We start from the raw sequence: 21,175 nt of genomic DNA on the forward strand, positions 1-21,175 counted from the left end.
TCAATTGGTATCAACTACAGTATGTTGCAAGAGAAATTTGTCATCCTGACATCTTGTAACCACACTGACAATATGAGATTTTCATGCGTCATATGTGGGAATCCTCAGATTTACTGTGTGTTCATGTAATAATGTAAAAGCTTCATGACGAAATGTTATGGGAAGAACATCAAAGGACACGTTTTTGCGACTGTTGTGTGTGAACAAGGCAACTTATACGTAGGTGTGGGTTCATCTCGGCGTTCCCTCGGGAATGCCTTGCCAGCATTCCTAACACATTTCCACATGACTTGTGTTTGTCATGGTCGTATGGCGCAAACCCATGTACACTGGTCTGATGACATCACTGCAGTGAGAAACGGAATCCATATGCCATTCAGTGGAAAATCCACCGAAGACTGTGAAAAGAGATCTGTTGATATTGTCACGTTTATTTGTTGCATTAGACAGGCTTTAAAAAAACTGTATTCGTAACTTCACTTCTGTTGTACGAAAAAACACAGAACAAGTAAACCACTAAACTTGTACCCTCCTTTGATTCCCTGTATGTTGACGTAAACTAATTCATTGAAATTTTCACGAAAAAGCACGACAATGCAAATTTACAAAATATTTACAAAAGAATTTACTACGTTTCGATTCCGTAGCTTGGTGCGAGACAACAAACGCCGTATTGCGCGGCTTGCGTACAAAGAGACCAGTTGATGGCACGCGCGCGGATCTGAACAAAGCCGGATTTGAACCAACAGCCTCAGGCAGACCTGCTATATTTTTATCGTCAGAATGAAAGGTGTTCCTGAGAGATGGGTAAGGAATGCGTTTGTCCCTCTGCCCACTCTGCAGCTCTGCACACCACAGCATCCTGAAGTTTCTTTTACACAATATCCGCAGGATGGCCAACATGAGGGAAATATGAGTCCATTCCAAAGATTCGGGCTTTTTAAAAAAAAGGCAGTTAAAGGCATTTGTAATGTCCACATGAGCAGGCCACGAAAGCAAGTTCCTCTAAATATAACCCCGTTACACGGAGATATTACATAAAAGCACAGGAGGGAATGTCTTTCTTGCAAAGGGCGTCGACGAGAAAAGAAAACAAAAGAAAAAAAAAAGATTTAAGATGAGAGAAACGCAATTGGGCCAAATATGTTGCTAGGAAAGTCTCAGATTTGAACGAACCTGAACTGAACAAATGTTTCTGGACTCACAGTACTGCTTTCATGGCTTTAAGACTTTGAGTTCTCCCCACTGGTTTCACCTGAAACCACCAGCTGTGTTGTGTTTGCCTTATAGGTATTTTAGGTCTATTATCCCGAAAAGTGCACTCCTTGAGAGCTTTTAGTTCCGTGAATTAATGTTTTTGTTTTGTTTTGTTTTGTTTTGTTTTGTTTTGTTTGAGGATGTGGCACATTGCTGATAAGAATGGCAGGAAGATCAAACCCTCTGATTGAACCAGCTACACCAACAGAGTCAATAAAATCACAACTCCATGCTCGTAACATGTCTGTGCCATGTGTTCAAGAACATGCCTCATGAGACGTGGATCGTGTGAATCAGTGAAATTATTTTGCTCAAGGCCACGCACACAGAAACACACAGACACACACCACTGCTCCCATCACCATCACCACCACCAACACCAGCAACAACAACCTTAACATCAACAACAATATTATCCAACTGGTTCAGAGAACTGTTACCAACATATTTTACGATTACGTGAATACAGTGACACTGTGGCTCTCCCCATGCACTGGAAGGCTTCATAATCAACAGCGGATGGGGCGAAAGTTCGGTCGTCGTAATTATAGAAACAGGAAGTGGCTTGTTTTTGCGCCAGGAGACGTAGCTTTGATTAAAAGAATGGAAGGGAACTGTGTACTGCTTGTATTTTGCTAGCAAACAGACCGTAAACAGTTTGGCACTGCTGCACTGTTACTGGGCATTATCTTCAGTGAAAAAGAAAAAAAAGGAAGACAACGTAGTTGACCACTGCTGACATTAGAGCCGAAGCGTCATTGTCATATCACACATAGATGTTTCGTTTGAGAGGGTGAGTGTACAGCCTGAAATGGCGTCTGTAATTCAAAGACCATTTGGTACCATGTGTACTTGGTATGCGGCCCGTTGTCCTCCTTTCTTCTTTTTCTTTTTTTTCCTTTTCTTTTCTTTTTTATTTAAAATGTTCATTCTGCTCATCTGCATGTAGTCCACTCAGAGCAGAGCAGAGTTACTGAAAAGGGAACCCACCCTCCCTGGAGGCAAGTATTACAACATGTGGAATCAATATGAGGAAATGAACCAGATGCTTAGACTGATAGACTTTGAAATTTATGTTAATATCACACAAGGACATTTGCACATGCAAGGAGGTGCCTGCCTGCAAACAAACGTGCACACACACACACACACACACACACCCACACACGCAGAGTTTCATTTTCTGTGTTGCACAATAGTCACAAAGAACAGCATCAGCGCTGTGTGTGGCAGCACCAAAATATGAACTTGCTTTCTGTTCACTTCCCATTGGCAGAACAACATTTGTGGACTTACACACGTCCAACACTAAAATACTTCATTTTCCTTTCGATGTGTGGTGGTCATGGTGTGTGTGTGTGTGTGTGTGTGTGTGTGTGTGTGTGTGTGTCAGGAAGCAACACATCCTGTTGAGCCAAAAGCTACCACCGGCAGTCACATTTCATTTAGCAATGTGACCTTCAATACCATCTTTAGAATCACGATGGAAATAAAATAACAGCCAGGAACAACAACAAACAACACACAAGAAACAAACAACGACAACCATGCCAACGTGAACATTTGAAAATGTAAGTTCTCTTGCAGATGAAGTCAACTCAACAGAAGTGTACAATGCTACTCAGTGGATTTTTTTAAAAAATATTTTTCACTCTGTATGTGTGTAAAACTATATGCTTATGAGGTCTGTCTACATAACCTGAATGTTGCTCTTCTTGTCAATTTTTTTTACGTCATCATGTTTAAAAAAAAAATCTATTTTTTTTTTTCTTGGGTGTCCTCTGTGTGCTCTCTAGGATGTTCCCTCTGGTTTGGGTTAAGACAATAAGCAACAAATTTCTTCCCACAGTTTCATGCATGGTAGCATCAAGTAATGAGTTGGGAATCAAAGACCCTGAAGCATTTTTAGACATTTTGCTGACACTTGTATACCATACAGTTATTATGCCTTTAAAGGAATCTTCAATCTTTAGTCTTCACACCCCCTTATTATTAACGAAACCATTTCTGTTACCACTGTAACACTTGTTTTCAATGGGCGAAGAACGCAGACTGTAATATTTGAAAGCTTTATCCTTGACGGCAAAACTAAACTTAAGCACTACCCTTCGTTCACTTTTTTGCGCTCTCTTAACCAGAGCGACTTACAATGAACTTTCTTTATCGGAGATCACACGTCCAAGGCATGACCTTGGCGTCAAGGATGTTAATCAAGGGCATGTGGGTAGAGAGCGGTCGTGCCAAACCCACAACCTCTTGGTTACTGGGGTGTTTCCTTACATTTGGCCATGACCACCAATACCATAAAAACCCTTTCTGCCCACCTGGAAATAAATTCCACTACACCGATAAAGATCACCTACTCATTGTGAGTACAGCGAAGCTACAATGGAAACAGGTGGGTCGTTATTTTTAACCACAAACGGGCTTTGTGTCGAACAGCTGCTAGAAAAAAAACCTTTTGGCTATTAGCCATTTTCAAAACCTGGAGGTAAATTTTTTTTTTTTTTCCCCTCTGGCAAACACATGTCCTCACAGAATGCATTTTATACCACAAATTTCCATTCCTCTCAGAACGCACGATTTCTTTGTCCAAAAAAAAAAAAAAAAAAAAAAAAGCTTTACCTTTGAAATGTTCACTTTTGATCTGCATGTGTAGCACTGGAAAACATCAAACACAAATGTATTCATGGGAAATGATGATGTTTTGGATCACACCACTGACTAAAACGCTGGAAAAGATTTTAGGTTATTTCCACACAATTTCATGTAGTGTCCTAATATATTAATGTTTTGGAACTGGAACACAGAGATGCAGACTATCCAAGGAGACAATATATTTCTACCAATTTGGTGAAAGAAGAAGGGAAAAAAAAAAAAAAAAACTAGAAACATACACACAAAAATGTCAAAATAAGACATACATCTTGTTTGCTTCCATTACACGTTTGTGAGTAAGAACTGGCATGATTACAGAAAAAAAAAAAAAGAAAAAAGTTTTCGGAAACCTTTGTCTCTCATTCTATCAGTTAAAACCTTACAAATCATGGTCCTTCGTGGCAAGTGCTATCCCATTTAGAAATTACAGCGGTGTATTAAAAAAAACGATACAATCTTATTGAACTTAATGGAAATCACGATAAATCAATGCTTGTCTTGTCTCTTTTGAAACGTTCTCTGCTAAAGGTTATGAAACTTTCTAAAAGCATGATTTTTATTAAATACTGTGATGTGATACAGTTAAACCCTTGAATATATATTGTTTTATATATATGTGTATATATATATATATATATATATATATATATATATATATATATATATATGACATGACTATACAGGAGCATACAGTTATAAATATATACACAAATAACAATTACACATTCTCAGTCAAAATCAAAGAAAAAAAAATTATATATATATATATATATATATATACAGCATCTGAGCGAGAGCGGTTTCCATTTCCAGCATATGAATATGACATTTAAAATGCCCTCTGACAGACCTGACAGTAAAAATTAAAAGCATAGTTATGTTCCAGACATAAAGTTACTATTGTTGAACCAGCTCCAATACGGAAAAACCGAGAGAATTTCCCTAAGCTGAAGCGAACCGTCCTTAAACATGTAGGAGCACACGCGAGATATGACTTGACCGCTCCTGTGCTAAGGGAGCTAGATCGTTGTGAATCTACATTGTAGGTGGGCGTATATTGCAAACGTGCACTGTACATGTTAGCTTGTTACAGTTACTTTGGGCTCTCCACAGAATGCCGATATATGTTTAGTTGTTAAAATGTCTTTCCTCATCTGATCACAGAATCGCGTTTACATTAAATATGAGCCAGTCAGAGAGGAGGTGCACATTCCGTAAACATAAGGATATAAACCGTTACAATGACCGAGTAAGAAGAAGAAGATCGTAGAATCTCACAGCACAGACTACCTCGTGATTCACGCAGTGCATATTCCCTTTCCGAAAAACTGTGTTTTATAAAAGAGGCAATCGCTTTCAGTCAGTGCAATCCATCTCTGGTCAAAAAAAAAAAGAAAAAAAAAAAAAAAAAAAAAAGAAGGTTCTGTTCTGGTGTTTGTTGCCAAGTTTAAACCTGTTTTCAACTATCAAATTATGCGATTTCCCTTTCAAAACAGTACACGAACAAGCTTTTAAAAAAAAGAAAAGAAAAGGAGAGGAAAGAAAAGAAAAGAAAAGAAAAGAAAAGAAAAGAACACTAAAGGCGAGAAGAAAATCCAAAAAAAAAAATCCTTCACTGAAGTTTTAACATAAACTGTATCTTTTTGCTGTGCGACCCAAAAGCAACTCAAAGAAACTCTTTGACATGATGAAACTTTTTTTTTTTTTTTTTTTCTCTCTGTCTCCTCATTGATCATCAGTCCTTTGATGTCATCTACAGGGTGTTCTCTTTGAGGTCCTTTTGGCACAAAACCGGTTGGGAGTAGCAGCAAGTCTACGACGCCGCTGGGGATCTTTTTTTTTTTGTCAGGATGTGAATCTTGCGGTGATCCGGATTCCTTATTGACACAAAAGCACTTCCTCTCTCTTTCTTTTTTTTTTTTTTTTTTTTTCTGTGACATAAGCATTCCAATCCTTTTGACGTGAATGTGCAGTGTTACATGCTGAGTTGAAATGTGAGCTGGTAAGAATTTGTTTTACACCATGATGCCTTCCAGCAAAAAAATTAAAAAAAGTTATAAATTCCATTCAAGGAAATGCAACAATGGTTATCAGTAGTCCTGGAGGTTGGGGGGGGGGGGGGGAAGGGCTGCCTGCTGAGGGGACGGGGGACGGGGGGGAGGAGGAGGTGGTGGGGCTTAGATCCTTCACCCGTACAGGCTGTCCGATCTGAGGATGGTGGAGTCGATGTCGAGGTAGCTCTTGCCGTTCAAATGTTCCGTGTGCCCGTCGATGCTGTAGCAGCGGTGCACCTCCGTCATGGAAGACGCCGTGTAGGAGGCCGACCTCAAAGCTTCGGTGTTGGCGAAGGTGTTCTCGAACTGGATGCGGTACTGGTTCCAGTGCCTTCTTAACACACTCTGCACCTACAGCCCAACACAGAGAACAACAGAGTTCAGCGTGTTACGTTCAACTATTTCATTCAGTCGTGCCAGCAGTAGCCGTGAACACGGATAAATATATTAATGTTGCCTGATCTTGTCCTATTCGAGAGCATAGGACAACAACAACAACAACACAAACACAAATGATATCAGAGCATGTAAGTGAAATCTAATGACAGGTTATGGTAATAATCACCCTGAAAGGGCTTCTTTTCTTACAAAAAAAAAATCACTCATTGAATATTATTATGCTCCGTGACTGCTTGCTACATAAAATACTATTTTTACACAAAACTATGTTTAACTCTACTGAAGATTCGTGAACAAATCTAGTGTACAGCAATTTGGGGGCACCCTCATAACATTACCTAATTCAAGTACTGGTTTAGCTTATGCCACAAAATATACTTCTGGTTTTTACAACTTAGCAACCGAATTGCGTTTCTTAACAACCACCTAGCAACCATAAACAAAAACATGTTTGTGATTGTGCAAGGTTACCAACACAAGAGTTTGTCACACAGTAGGACCGCAGTGGTCGTTACATAAAAGTAACAACCGTTTATTGACTGATGAGAATAACATGTTTAACGCTGCGGAGGCAAATAAAACACCAACATTCCACATCAATTCTGTGGTTTCCTGTGTTTGAGACCGCGAAAGCCTTACCTCTCCATTGAAAAAACAGAATATCGTAGCCACCAAGAGCCCCTAAAACAAGAAAAAAACAAAACATCTTAAATAATACTCAACCTTATGTGCGCACACACACACACACACACTTACACACACACACACGCAAACACACACTTAATTTCAACTTCTAAAAACTGTTTTCACACAGGAACGTGTCTGCCACGTCAGTCGTCCGCATCAAAATCCAAAGTCTCCACAAACACTCCTCGTCAAAAACACCACTGACACACAGACAGACAGACAGGCAGCCAGCCAGGCGGTAACCGACGGCAACACTCACCTGATAATGCATGAGGATGGCCATGATGTAGTTGTAGATCTCGGACGGCATCTTTTCCTCTGGTTTGTAGGGCAGCAGGACGAACTGGATGCCCAGCAGCGGGACCAGAATGAGGGTGGCTCGGACCGCCTTCATGTACAGACTCGACTCAGCCTGGTGGGTGACCTTCAGCTTAGTGATAAGCACACGCACGATGTTGAGGAGGAAGAACAAGTTGACCTGAGGCAGGGTGAGAGAGAGGGACATGTGTTGTAGCAGTGTTAGCTGAGAGTCTATAAGATGTAAGGACACAGTCACTTACGGTGGCCATACTTAAGATGGTATTATTTAAAAAAAAACAACAAAAAAACTACTCACTATTCTGTGACAATGTGGAGAAGCAGCGACAAGTACAACTTAACGCCAGTGGGTATTACAGTAAATTGGCTAGTGTTCAACGACTTTATAAACCACGCTGGTGAGAGTGTATTATATCAACACTTTTTCCGATGTTCTTTTAAAGCAGCAGTGTTCAGAGGGTTTGCAGTTAGGAAAGCATCGGAAAATAGCACTCTCTCTCTCTCTCTCTCTCTCTCTCTTTCTCTCTCTCTCTCTCTCTCTTTCTCTCTCTCTTTCTCTTGAGTAACCGTAATGCACAAGGTGTTAGAGTAACTCTGAAAGGAAGCCTGTAAACTGTGGGGAAACTTTAAACCATAAAACAATTTTTACAGTTTTCCTCTGTAGTCTGTGTCAGTGTTTTCAGCATGGGTTCCGTCATTTATCACACATAATCAACAACACGCTGCACACGGCCCTGTGTTTCATTGAGAGTTTGACCCTAAGTGATGCGTCTGACCCAAACGATTCTACTTAATTTGATCGGTGAGCATCAATTACAATCTAAACAAGGAACAGGGGCAAATTACAAACCTCCCCCTACCCCTCCGGCGCATGAAAAACAAACAAACAAAAAACAAGAAAGAATCCACCTACTCATTTCCTCTGTAAGCTCGCTAGAGCAATAACTTCGAATTCAGATCAAGGTTCTGAATGAGGTACCGTCGGTGACCGTTCTGTAATTTACATGGGGAATGAAGAAGTCCGCCCAATCATTTCTAATCGAATTTTGAAACGATTCCATCTCGGAAAACAGGAAAAGAGCCTCAAGCTGAGAAACAAAGCCGTGTGCGTGCGCGTGCGCGTGCGCGTGTGCGGGCCGGCGATTGTGCGTAGGGATACGATCCAGAGCAAAAGCCCGAGCGACTCACCAGCAGAGCGGCGCAGATTGGACCGTGGATAATGTAAAGCAGGGACGTGTTCGCGCCGATCCAACAACTGCAAGGGAGGGAGACACCAAGATAAACATTTCATAAGCTCTCTCTCTCTCTCTCTCTCTCTGAGTAAACAACAGAAATGAATGAGGCACTGAGTGAACCTTTTAGTTTCTCCAAGCCTATGTCGTTACACAAATCCTCAGAACAAAAGCTCATTTCAGCTAAACTGGTGGATTTGAAAGCTCAGTAATACCACGTCTAAGCCATGCGTGATCCCTCACTAATGCCAGCAGATGTCCTGTGTGGTGTGATCAGAAATCATAGCACCAGCGTCTAGCAGAACAATATGTCTACGTACTTGTCGTTGTAGTAGTAACTCCGGGCTATGGCGTATATCAGTGCAGGTATCAGAGGAAACCCTGAAAAACAACCAAGGTGCTATGAAGCTCAGGCTTTCGCAGGGTCACAATAACTGAATGATACATTGTTTCCACGAGTTGAAATGCCATCTAAGCATGCGGTCAGGTCATAATAGATTTTAAGAGCGGATGTGGCAGAGGAGGAATGTGCCGGTATTGTCCGGCTGTACGGGCGTGACCTACCCCAGCCAAGCAGGTAGTACCACATCAGGTGCTGTTTCTCAGCAAACACCGCCACAACGATGAGAGTGTGGAGATATATCCCCTCGCACAGCATCCAGAAGTAATTACAGCCGAAAATGTAAAAATGGATAAACATGGACACCTTGCAGCTCACCTGGAGGAAAAAAAAAAAAGAAGCAGAAATTAGAATTCAGAAAGTGGCATTGTGGCACTGTGCTTCACGGGACGCCCTTTAGAGAAGCTTAACATCGAAGGTACAACAGTTACAGCACGTTGGATTTCTATCTTCAGCACCACTGTCTCGATTAGGAAAGACATTTCCCTTTCATTCATCATTATTGATGTCATCTTTCATTTCGAGCACAAAGATCACGCTCAAAAGTAAATGAAACCCTCTGACAGACAAGTTGCAGAGCAGTTTAAAATATAAAATATTTCTTTCCCTTTCACTGCGAAAACCCCACAGCTTGGCAGATGTTTTGTACTCACTGGGTTAGCCTGCACTAGTTCCTGGTTGCTGGCCACCACAGTGAACCAAATGATTGTGGTGACTGAGTTCAGGATGAAAGAGAAGAACAGGTTCTTGTGTAGAGTGATCCTTTGGCAGCTCAAGCTACTGGTAGGAAAAGAAAAAAAAAAAAAAGAAAAGTTACAATGTATGAAACGGCAGTGAAATAACTTCTTCTTCTTCTTCTTCTTCTTCGAGAGAGAGAATGCTGGACCGCGGTTCATAACATTCTTTGACTTACTTGAAATGGAAAAATATTCCTAGCGAAATAAACAAAGATATCAGTGACAATCCATGTCCAATCAGAGTCAAGTAATAGAGATTCACCGCTGCCTGAAAAAAAACAGACACACGAATACATCAATGCATTGTTTTATTACACATTTAAAAGCCATCTATAACCAGATGAGTATCTGCAACAGAACAGTGAACCCCCCCCCCCCCCCCCCCGAATCACTAACTCCCCACTTATGTTCTGTAAAGGTCGATCTACAGCAAATGTAAAATTCTAAATTCAACTCTGGGAGTTTGCAGAGTGTGTATTATTCCATAGTAAATTGTGGGACTCTGAAGAGTTAACTGAGCACTGGTGAATTTGCTGTTTATAGTGCCAACTACTTGGCTTAATGTATGATCGTATATATGTAGCTGTGGAACTGCTAGTGGCTGTGTTAAAATAAACTCTAAAGAGTGTAATCCTGGATTATATTAACATTTATTAGCGCTAGACTTAAAAGCACTGGGAAGCCCCTACTTTCTCAACACCAGTTCTAACTAATATTCAGTGTAGAATAGCATACAGCTAACGAATCAACACTTCCAAATTTAGACGTCTACGGTTTCTGTTTTGTGTTTCTCCCCTAAACGTCAAAGAGAGATTTCGTTCTAAACCGATTTACATTGACGTGGTCGGTCGGTTTCGCTTTGCAGCTGGTGTAATTCGTCCAGGTACGGTTACTGTCGGGATGAACAAACCACTGCCCACTGTTAGTGCAAATCTTCGTCACTATTTCTGCACAAAACAAAACAAACAAACAAACAACACACAACAAACAACAATTGTCAAGCCATGGGGGAAAACTGACAACAGATTTTTGCCTTTGTTGTGGGGTGTACAGTCAGTTCTACATCATTCTATTTCCCCCACTTTCCCAACAGATCTGAAAAAGCCCGATAAGTACAAGAGTGCTGGAAATAATTTCACACTGTCCCCAGGGCTGGAATGACGCTGAATCTACCAGCTTGTTTAAACTCATTCAGTAATTTCAGATATGCTGGAGCGAAAGGAAGAGGGCTTTGGGTTACGGCCACAAATTCCATCAGGCCAAAACACATGGTACTAATAGTTAGAAATAAGTGATTCTTTTGTTTCAAGTCCAAAAAAACAGTACTGCTTTTCCTACTGCCACAAAGCGGTTAACATGTTACACTCACCAACATACAGTGTATTACTATGTAGTTACATTGTAGTTACAACTACTGTGCTGATCACAACAACAACAACAACAACAACAACAACAACAACAGCAACAACAAAGCAATTCAGCTTCAAAGCTACTCTGTGACTTTACTGTAACATCACACAGATTAGTGTAAACAAAAAAAAAAAAACAGCTTCAGTCAAATTTTTTTTAACCGTGAGTATTGTTTCAGCGAAGAGGCCTCTATGTTCCGTTCCATGACTCCAACGCTTATGGGAGATACCGGCGAGATACTGGGGAAAAGAGACGCCGGCACTCACCGGACGTGTCGAAGTCGTGGAAGTAATCTGGACAGTGCTGCATGGAGACGGTGCCCGCCTCTGCCTCGTCCCAGCACAGCCATCCGTCCCAGGTCAGGTCACACATGGACGCGTCTGAGACGTCAGAGAGAGAGAGACAGAGAGAGAGAGGAGTTAAAGTTTTAAGTTCAACATCACAACACGGGTATGCCGCGTTGTGTTCAAAATGATTGTAACCTTGGGGAGATTCCGTTTCTAATTCGTAATAATGACATTAGAGCTGTCCTTGGGCTTGAGCGAATATTACTTTCGTCGAGATTACCATCAGTCGTGGAGCCTCGCACTGAATGCTCATAAGATATTATCAGATGTTATCACAGTGCCCGAGTTAATGGGCACTGCGGAAAAAAAACACACAAAGAAAAGAAAGAAAGAAAAAAATAAGACAAAATTGTTTTGCTTCTCCGCAAGATAGTATTACAAGTGCTATCTGATGGGCGGCGGGACCGCTCTTTCATTCCAAGTGCTAAACATCTCATCATCTTTTCAATAATAATTCGACAGCGGTGAGGCTTCTTTTTTTTTTAACCGGGGAAAAAAAAAAAACTATTTTAAAGAAACAGCTCTCATGATAATCATGCATGGTTTTGATAATCTTAATAATCGTGCATGGTTTTGATAATCTTTAATAATCATGAAGGCTTTTTCACACTTGTTTTATGTGGGCTTGGGTTCCTCATGATTTTCTGGTAGCACTCAAACTGTGCCGTGATGATCTTGTTCCTGGTGTGGTCGATGTCGTGATAAACGGCCGCAGTTTGCTCCTGCTCCGTACCGTTCACCTCCTCGTCTGCCGCGACCAGCATCTGTTCGGAGAGAATCGATGTGACAGCGGCGTGAAGGTCTTTGAGGATCAAAGGACCTCGCATTTAAAACTTGGCTACTGTTTGACTTATGAATGACGCCGCTAGAAAAGACGTTTCCACATAAAATCATACGCTTGTTTGTCTTTGCTCAAACCTGTCCAGTCTGAAATGACCACAGTTTAATACAGATGACGTCCTGTTATTCTAGAACGAACCAAAAATGACTGAAGGACAACTATCACAAAATAAAATACTTTTGGTCCCTAAGCATTCAAAGAGCGCAATGTGAATATGTGTCTAGTGCCGCGTGATGTGTGTACATGTACCTCAAAGGCAGTTAACAGCAACAAAAATGAGGTAATCCACCAGCCACTCATCCTTCCTTTACTTGGCCGTTGTAAAATCATAGATCCAATGCTTTGACCTGAAAATGACACAGACTGTGCTCAGTATCAGTGTTGCCTAAATGAATAACATCATAATTTGCTTTAAGGCTGTACCACTCAGCGAACAATCCTCAACGTAACCTGTAACAAAAGATAACGACATTTAATGCACTGAGGACCGCTCTACACCTATCTGATCGACTCACATTCAGTTATTACAATAAATAATCGGATATCCAAGTTTTAATAGAGCACCAACAGTTGTTTGTGTTGGACCGTTAAGAATAAACTTTCAATTTCCCAAAGCAAACAGCTGGGAGACAAGCAGCCTTGTGACCCTCCGTTCTGGCCGAGAGCACGGTAACCGCTGCGGCAGAGACGCTAGGGGGGCCGTGGAAACGCTCCCGGTCTGCTGTTCAAAACAGCCCCATTTGTCTGGACGCCGACACCAACAACGCGAGCAAAGCAGGCGATGTCCCGTCCAGAGCGTTCTACGGATTCACATGCAACCTCCCCACTTCATTTCACCTTGAGATTCGTCAAAAATCCCTCTTTTACAATGAGCTCCTTTCTGAAGGTCCTCTGATACTGATAAGCATTTGGTCTTTCAAATGACACGAATATGTCTTTGGTTTGGGACATTGACTTGGCACTGAATTAACATTTAAGTTAAGGTGGAGCTGTAGAAGGACTGGTGCCATAGTTGTACCTGCTCGATCACTTCTACGCTTTTGGCTGAGTGAATGTTTATTTGACTCCTTCTCCTGGGCAGAGCTACAACTTACAGTTCAAACCATTTGGTTCAAATGGTTCACAACCATTTTTTCTGTCAATGGACAGTTCCAAAGTGTATGTGAACCCTTACCAAATGTAACAGCGTTAAGAGTAACGAACGACCACAGGAATCTACAATAACAATCATGATTATGAATCCATTCACTTAAAAGTTGCTGCTTTGTTGCTTTGTTTCAAAGACAGATTATTCTGTTTGAATGAAACAGAGTGTTCACTGTGAATGAAGCGTAGAATGCTCAGCGTGTGAATGATGCATAGAATGTTCAGTGTGAAACATAGAAAGTTCAGTTTGAGTGAGTCATCAAGCTTGTTCCATGTGAATACTTGGTTTGTTGAACACTTCGGGTTTGTCGGTTTTTTTTTGTTTGTTTGTTTGTTTGTTTTTTGTTTTTGTTTTTTTTTTTTTGTATGGATTCCGGATGGCATTGCCATATTGTGCATACTGTGCTGAAAACGTCTCAGACATCTGCGTCGACTCTGTTGTTGTTTCCTTTTAAACGAAGACCTCTCGGGTATCGCCAAAAGCAATGGCCGAGACATCATGTGATTCTTTTGTTCGCTCTCCAAACATTTCCTGCTGGAACGAGAGCTGAAACAACATGACTGGATTCATATGTAAAAAATTATCCATTGGGTTTTTGCCTTTTACAGCTGAAGCTGAACATGATTCTAAGAAGTCCAGACAGACATTCTGAATTACTGTTAAAACCTGTTCTTAATTATTATTTCTTTTTCAGCGTCCCTTAGAATATGGGAAACACATCTCTCTTTTTAATGAAATTCATCATGGTGAGTTGTTAGAGTCACTCAAGCTGTATTCATTGAGTGAATTTGGTTTCTAATGTACTACCTTGGTATGGAAATAGGAAATGTGGAAACACCCATACATGTGCAATTATCCACCCTGTCGGGTATCCACAAAACCCACACACCCCTACACAAACACACATGCACATCCACACACATGCATATACACACACACACACACACACACACACAGACACGCACACACACATAGACACACGGACATGCACACACACATGCATGCAAAATAGTTCACAACTGACAAGTGTAGATACACCCAAAAACATAGATAGACAGACAGACAGACAGACAGACAGACATAAAGACAGACAGACAGACAGATAGACAGATAGATAGACAGATAGATAGACAGATAGATAGATAGATAGATAGATAGATAGATAGATAGATAGATAGACAGATAGACATATAGATAGATAGATAGATAGATAGATAGATAGATAGATAGATAGATAGATAGATAGATAGACAGTCACAAACACACACACATACAGACACTTGCAAACACAGAGAGTGAAGTTTTCACTGATTACTCAGTCATGCTGAAAAAATAGAAGTTATCCACCCTTCTGGGTATGCACGAACACCCCCCCCCCTCCAGAGACACACACAAACACAACCACCCCCCCACCCCCACACACATGCACACACGCATGCAAAATGGTTCAAAACTGGCAAGTGCAGATACACTCACAAACATAGATAGATAGATAGATAGATAGATAGATAGATAGGTACTTTATTCATCCCCTTGGTGAAATTCAGGTATCCAGTAGCTCTCAAAATGCAAGCACCCACCCTTTCACAAACATATACACACATATGCATGCACACACTCACGTGCACACACACACACACACACACACACACAGACACTTGCAAACACAGAGGGTGAAGTTTTCCTTCACTGATTACACAGTCATGCGAAAAAACACACTCACAAAAAAAGTAGTATTTTGTGTCATTGCTTACTGTTACGTTGCTGGTGTCTTTATTCCACACAGCCTTGGCCTCGAACACCGACCCTGACCATAATCAAATCCAGTTATCAGCTTATGCATCTCTTGATTGAGAATTAAGAGTAATACATGATCACTGGTACTTTCATTGTCCTGGCAGAAGTAATGACCATGAAAGTGCTGGCACTATAATGGAAACTACAGAGAACTGACAGGCGTGATATTGGAATAACGGTACTGACATCTCCTAATGTAACTGACCTGAACAACAAAGCTATCCTCTCTCACCAGTTCTCAGATCACTTCATATTCTTTATGAGAATTCTGGGTGTTTTTCATGCAGACAGCTGGGTGATTTAATGTTATTGAATACTGCAACCAAGATTTAAGTGAATCTGTTCTTTTGATGCGGTTTTAGTGGTTCCTTTTGGATAGAGATCACAATGAGCGAGGTTCACGAGGCACTGTCCAAAAAATAATAAAAAAAAATAAAAAATAAAAAAAAGCGTGTAGCGTCTTTTTTTCCTTTCATCCTTCCTTCCTTCCATACTTGTGTCCACTGATATGATGAGACAGGATAGGTGTAGTGACAAGAAATATGGCGAATGACCTCATCTGACACGCCAACCTAAACTGGGCTGTCACTGAGCTCAATTCCGCCATGCTGCTTTCGTTTTTTTTTTTTTTTCCAGTTGTCACAGACCGTTTGGACAGTGCGGTTTCCGGCAAACCTCCCGGTTTTACACGTCCAGTGCTTCTTTGACACCCCGCAATTTCATTACTGTTAGGTTTTCCCCCTTCATCCGTCAGTTATTTCTTTAACGAACGTCTCCGTTCTCCTAAAGGTAGCTGCATCCGACACCTCCAAAAGTGAGAGTATTTGGAAGCTAGTGTCTGAACCAGCGTTGATCAACGTTGTTCCCTTAATTCTGCCTAACTGGAGGATATTTTTCAACCCGAAATCAACCCGATTCATCACATTCAATCACATACTTTAGGAACATTTATGCACTGAGAACAGATAGTTATTAAAGTCATCAAAGTTTGAGGAAAATCCATTGGGGAGGGTAGAACTACAGGAAGATGGTTTGACCTGCACCAGCTTAGGCTGACAAGCAGTGTGACAATTCCACTGACTGTTTTTTTTTTTAAAGTTCCGGAACATGACGTGTCTCAGAGAAGGTTCCGGAGTGAAGTTGAGCCAATGCGGGACAAAAACCCTCACAAATCTTTTGCTCGTGATATCAAACCATAAAAAGCCCTAACGCCAATGAGAGATGTTCATTACCATGGCTGACCCACTGTGCCATGGGCTGAGGGGGATTCTAATGATCACTGCTGGACCATGGTCTGTTAATTATCCTAATGTGTCATCAACTATGCCCTAAGAGCAAGTTGGGTCGCAGCTGCTGATACATGTTATTCAAAAGCAGGAGCTATTTCCAGGTCCAAATTAATCTGCGGCACTGATTGTAATCGTTGGTCAAGCGGAATTCATCTCTGAGCGTGGGTGTTGCCGGCCGTACGGCTCGAGCTGCACGAACGCAGTTTCCATGGAAAAAAACGCTCTCAAGGTTCGCCAGAGAACGCGAAAGCTCAATGAGGTGCCTGCTTCAAAATGAATGTCGATATCGCACGCCTGGTGCGATGGCTACATATTTCTTGGCTGATTCTATCAACCAAGAGTGCCCTCACAGGTCTGCGTCTATTGAAAGTCAGTCAGGAAGTTAAAGCGACCAAACAGAGTCCTGAAAAACTAATCGGAAAAGGCCTTGTGTGACAAAGAAAGGCCATAAATTGTGCATTACTGAGTTAACCATAAAATCTGATGGCAATTCTGACACACTGAAACTGAGAGACTAGAGATAACAAAGGATCCCCAGAGAAAGAGAGATGGTGTGACTCTGTAGAGACCTGCTGTGTCAGACCTACAGGCTGGGCATTTAGGGAGAAAGAGCTGAATGCACAGTGGAAAAACAGAGGGCCGAAACACGATAACTTTTTGTCCTTCCTGTACAGCCCAAGGAGGGGCCTGTAGGATGTAATGTTCCCATAGACCCTTTTCTCTTGTAGCCCCAGCTGAAGCCACATTCAGGCTCTTAAATCAGGAAGCCTGTGTCAGCCGGTGACAGTTTGTTTAACTCACGTCCGTTTTGGAGACACCCATGGATATCAAACCAAAATTTTCCACTGTTAAGCACCATTTGTCCGTTAACACGCTATCTTAAACCACGCACAGTAAGGTTAGCTCCAAAACTCTCGGGATTCGTGCTCGACAGATAACCTTTACATTTTAAGAGAGCGCGAGGTAAATAGCTTTAATCAGACACTAGTGCTACAGCCTACCGCGTGTCTGACATTCTTTTCAATGTGCCAACTGAGGTTTTTTTTCCCCCTCAATGCTGCACTGTGAGAGTATTCTATAGAGGGTGCTCTATAACTTTATCACTCTCAACTCATTTTTAAGGACGACTTCACGTAAATCCGCAAAGCATGAAAATCCAGCATTTCGTGTTGGACGGATAATAGCGCCTTGGCAGCGCGTGCAGACACGAATGGACTCTAGGATGCAGAACAATACGGTGGCCATGTATGGGAAGTATAACTTTTGTCGTATCGGCACAGATAAATTAAATGGATTAAAGAAATAGCTACCATGTCATGCCGGTAACTGCAAACCAAAGCTATCGTTTATGTCTTTTGCCTTTTTCATATAGACAACATAAGACATTATTAACAAATAAATAAATAAATACATAAGACCGGTCACCATGGGTACGAAACTTCAGCGTTTTAAAACTATTTCGTAATGTTCACATTAAACTTCCCCAAATTCTGTGTACTTTTTCGTGTCATCGAAAGAACGGAGACTGCGTTTACTGACCTCTGTAAAGACTTTTAACTTAACCACATGACAACGGATTTTTTCCCTCCATTTCTTTTATTTTTGCTTTATGCTTTGCGCAACAGCTGATCTTTAAAATCACTGACACACAGAAGATAACGGACTGTAAACTGCCATGTCTGCGGTGGCTTTAAACTAGCGGATGAGACCTCGCGTTTATTACAAAATGAATCTGTGACACGAGCTCACAGTCTCCAAAAAGTTTAGTTCCAACGTACTGTTTTCTCATGATCACACATGGGACAACGAAACGTCTAACCGAACAAAAGAACTTGTATAACTTGCGAAATTTAACATCGACACCGTTAGTTTGGCGCTACGCAGAAATACATATCAGTCCATCTTTGTTTCACACGACTCTGACAGTCTCGATACTTGGAAGTCAAATTTACGTTTAACGAGAAAAGCTGTCATTTTGAGTCGCTGCGGAAAAAAAACTACAGTCGAATAAAATTGCATTTTGCTTCGCTGTACAACCCATTTCAAACAAAATCGGAAACGTCCGGGCGATATTAACTCTTCTTTCTTACCTTATTTGTGACCGCTGCCCACTGCGTCCGCACTATTCAGTGGCACTGAAGTATATGCTGCATGCAATGTGACGGGGCCCTTGGCAGCTTGAAAGCGATCCACTTGTAGGTCTTCCTGTGACATCACGAGTCAGCTCTCTTGATACTGTACGTAAGGCATTGCCCATGACAATCTAACGACTGTAAAGCACCGTCAGTATAAGCAAAAGAAAAACAAAACCCCAAACAAACACGATAAATAAAAAAAAACACGAATTGTTTCACACATTCTACCTTTTGCCCATCCTTCCATACTCATGTTTTTAAAACTTGTAATCGAGACTCTCCATGTCAATTCCTTGTTGTCTCCCACTTTCAAATGGAAGGGCATGATAACACCTACACAAAACACAGAGATTGTTAACCTGTGTGGAACACGGTGTAATTTTTTTCCAAATTTTTATTTTATTTTTGTATACAAACTGAGGTTTAATTCATATCAGCTGCAGTGTGAAGAAAGTAGAAACCTTACAGAATATCTCGCTACGTGTGAGATTTAGATCATTGTCAAGTCGCATATGTTGGTCATTGTAATTACGCACATTGAATTTATTTGCGGCAGCAGCGCCATCCAGTGGTTATCTCCCCAAACCACAGGTCCAACACGCACGGTCACTTGGTAGCTGAACATGGATACGAATTTGTAAATCGACGTAGGAATGACCGGAGGGCCACAGGAACCAGAGGCCAGAGATCCTCGCGTAAGCACCCAGAATCATTTTAACAGCACTTTGCTGTGCTGTTACACCGCTAAACAAATACAAAAGCAAATGGAAACAAAACACTTCTCTCTTTGATGTACACTGTATGCTTTCATGTCATTTATGCCCTCCTGCTTATGTAGAAAGTTCCACAAATCTTTGTGATTTAATTTTAAAAATGGTTTAGCGTGTGTCATATTTTGTCGTGTCTGCGCAACACGTTTCCCCTTTAAGGCCACGACCTTCGCCTTGGCCTTGATCCGCAGAGTTAAGTCAAACTCGGTCCTCAGACATCAGCATTTAGGCATTAAGGTCCAGGTTGTCTCTAAAAAGCTCTGCCTAAACTCTAATGCCTAAATATTAAATTACTAAAGTGCCCTGGCCTTCTGGAACATAACTGAACCAAAAACAGAAACATGCATATCTAAAATGAAATTTTCATTTCATGGCCTGCCAAGGCTATTTGAGAAAGCAATTTTCTCCAGTGGGTCAAAGCTTTGATGTCATTTGCCTTAAAAGAAGGCGATTTTACACAGCTGTGAGAAAGGAAGCACATTCCCCTGTCCTCCGCCTCATTTAGACCTTATTTAGATCCCATCTTACTTTCATGCCATCGATAGATTAAGCTGACCCAGTTCAACCAGCGTCAGTGGGGGAGGGGGGAACCTTTGCAATTATATACTGAATATATAATTCAACAGCAACAACAAAATTAACAGATTTGCAATTTCCTGGGATGAAAGAGTTAAGTGCATCTCTCATTTCGCTAGCCGCGCAATGTGTCATTGGGCAGAAAGAGTTTCGTGGAAGCATTTCTTGGCTGAGAGGAATTCTGAGCTACTCGTCCACAAAGAGCTGCTTTGGCTGAGTAATGCTGGAGCGCTCGCTCGCATGAGCGGCCCGTTCGGAAATGGATTTGGATCGGCGCTGCGACCGTTAAAAAAAATGAATCTAGGTCTGTGTTTTGGCACAGCATCTCACGTCTCTTCTTTTTTAGTCATTCTCTTGTGATTTTCTTTTATGTTTTATGATAGCTGGCCTATATTAAGATTCGTTTATGAATCAGGTTCTGCTAACCGATAGCCTCAGGAATTGTCCGATAAATGGATTTTACTTCGGCGAAGCAGCCACAAAGAGCATAATATTCCCACCAACCAAGCAACAGATGTTCCTTCTTACTTCTTTCTTTTCATTTTTTTTTTTCCCTGACCTGAAGCCTGATATGACCAATCAAATTTTGGATCATCTCTTCAACGCGCACTGTTTCAGGAAGTCCCACTCTACCCCTAGGTGATCTCTCGGAAAACTTCAGTTTTACATTTGCAATCTTTTTTTTTTTTTTTTTTTTTTTTTGAAAATTAAGTCTTCTTCCTCTCTGATCTCCGACGTAGGCAAAGTTTGTGGAGTCTCTCTTTCTGGCGGTTGACTTGTGCAAGGTGACATCATTTGCCGTATTTCTGTATATGTTCTCTGATGTTAATCCGGGCTGCTTAGAGACTTCTTTTGGGCGTCTTGTAGACTGGCAATGATTTAGAATTCAGAATATGATTTACCGTGTTGAGAAATGACTGACAGGAATTGCTCTGAAACTGCATAGTGCTCCCTTTCCCACCACAGCGGATGCACGGGCATAAAAACAACAACAACAACAACAACAACAACAAACTCTTCTGAAGGCCTTCAGTAGATCTAAAGATCTTGGCTTCGCGCATTACTATACACACATGTATGGTTGAGACCAAACCAGGCCAGGTTTCTGATCTTTTATGCAG

General features: G+C 41.3%; 1 protein-coding gene across 1 annotated transcript; it reads right to left on the reverse strand.

Moving 5' to 3' along the window:
* Window positions 1–6,065: 6,065 nt before the first annotated feature.
* On the reverse strand, window positions 6,066–18,717 carry calcrlb (calcitonin receptor-like b). Its single transcript, XM_030781834.1, has 13 exons — window positions 18,664–18,717; window positions 12,590–12,687; window positions 12,110–12,263; window positions 11,419–11,532; window positions 10,577–10,689; window positions 9,919–10,010; window positions 9,659–9,785; window positions 9,170–9,323; window positions 8,926–8,986; window positions 8,562–8,628; window positions 7,315–7,533; window positions 7,008–7,049; window positions 6,066–6,320 (listed from the first exon to the last, which is right to left on the reverse strand). The coding sequence occupies exons 2-13, from the start codon at window positions 12,668–12,670 to the stop codon at window positions 6,102–6,104; spliced, it is 1,443 nt and encodes a 480-aa protein (XP_030637694.1). The 5' UTR covers window positions 12,671–12,687; window positions 18,664–18,717; the 3' UTR covers window positions 6,066–6,101.
* Window positions 18,718–21,175: the final 2,458 nt, after the last annotated feature.

This window comes from Chanos chanos, chromosome 8 (assembly GCF_902362185.1).
Source record: "Chanos chanos chromosome 8, fChaCha1.1, whole genome shotgun sequence".
NCBI classification, from domain to species: Eukaryota; Metazoa; Chordata; class Actinopteri; order Gonorynchiformes; family Chanidae; genus Chanos; species Chanos chanos.

Coding starts and splice junctions, on each gene's coding strand:
- calcrlb (XM_030781834.1), bottom strand. CDS start 12,670: ATGATTTTACAACGGCCAAGTAAAGGAAGGATGAGTGGCTGGTGGATT. Junction 9,324..9,658: donor AACTAGTGCAGGCTAACCCA/GTGAGTACAAAA, acceptor TTTTTCCTCCAG/GTGAGCTGCAAGGTGTCCAT. Junction 8,629..8,925: donor AGTTACTACTACAACGACAA/GTACGTAGACAT, acceptor CCTCCCTTGCAG/TTGTTGGATCGGCGCGAACA.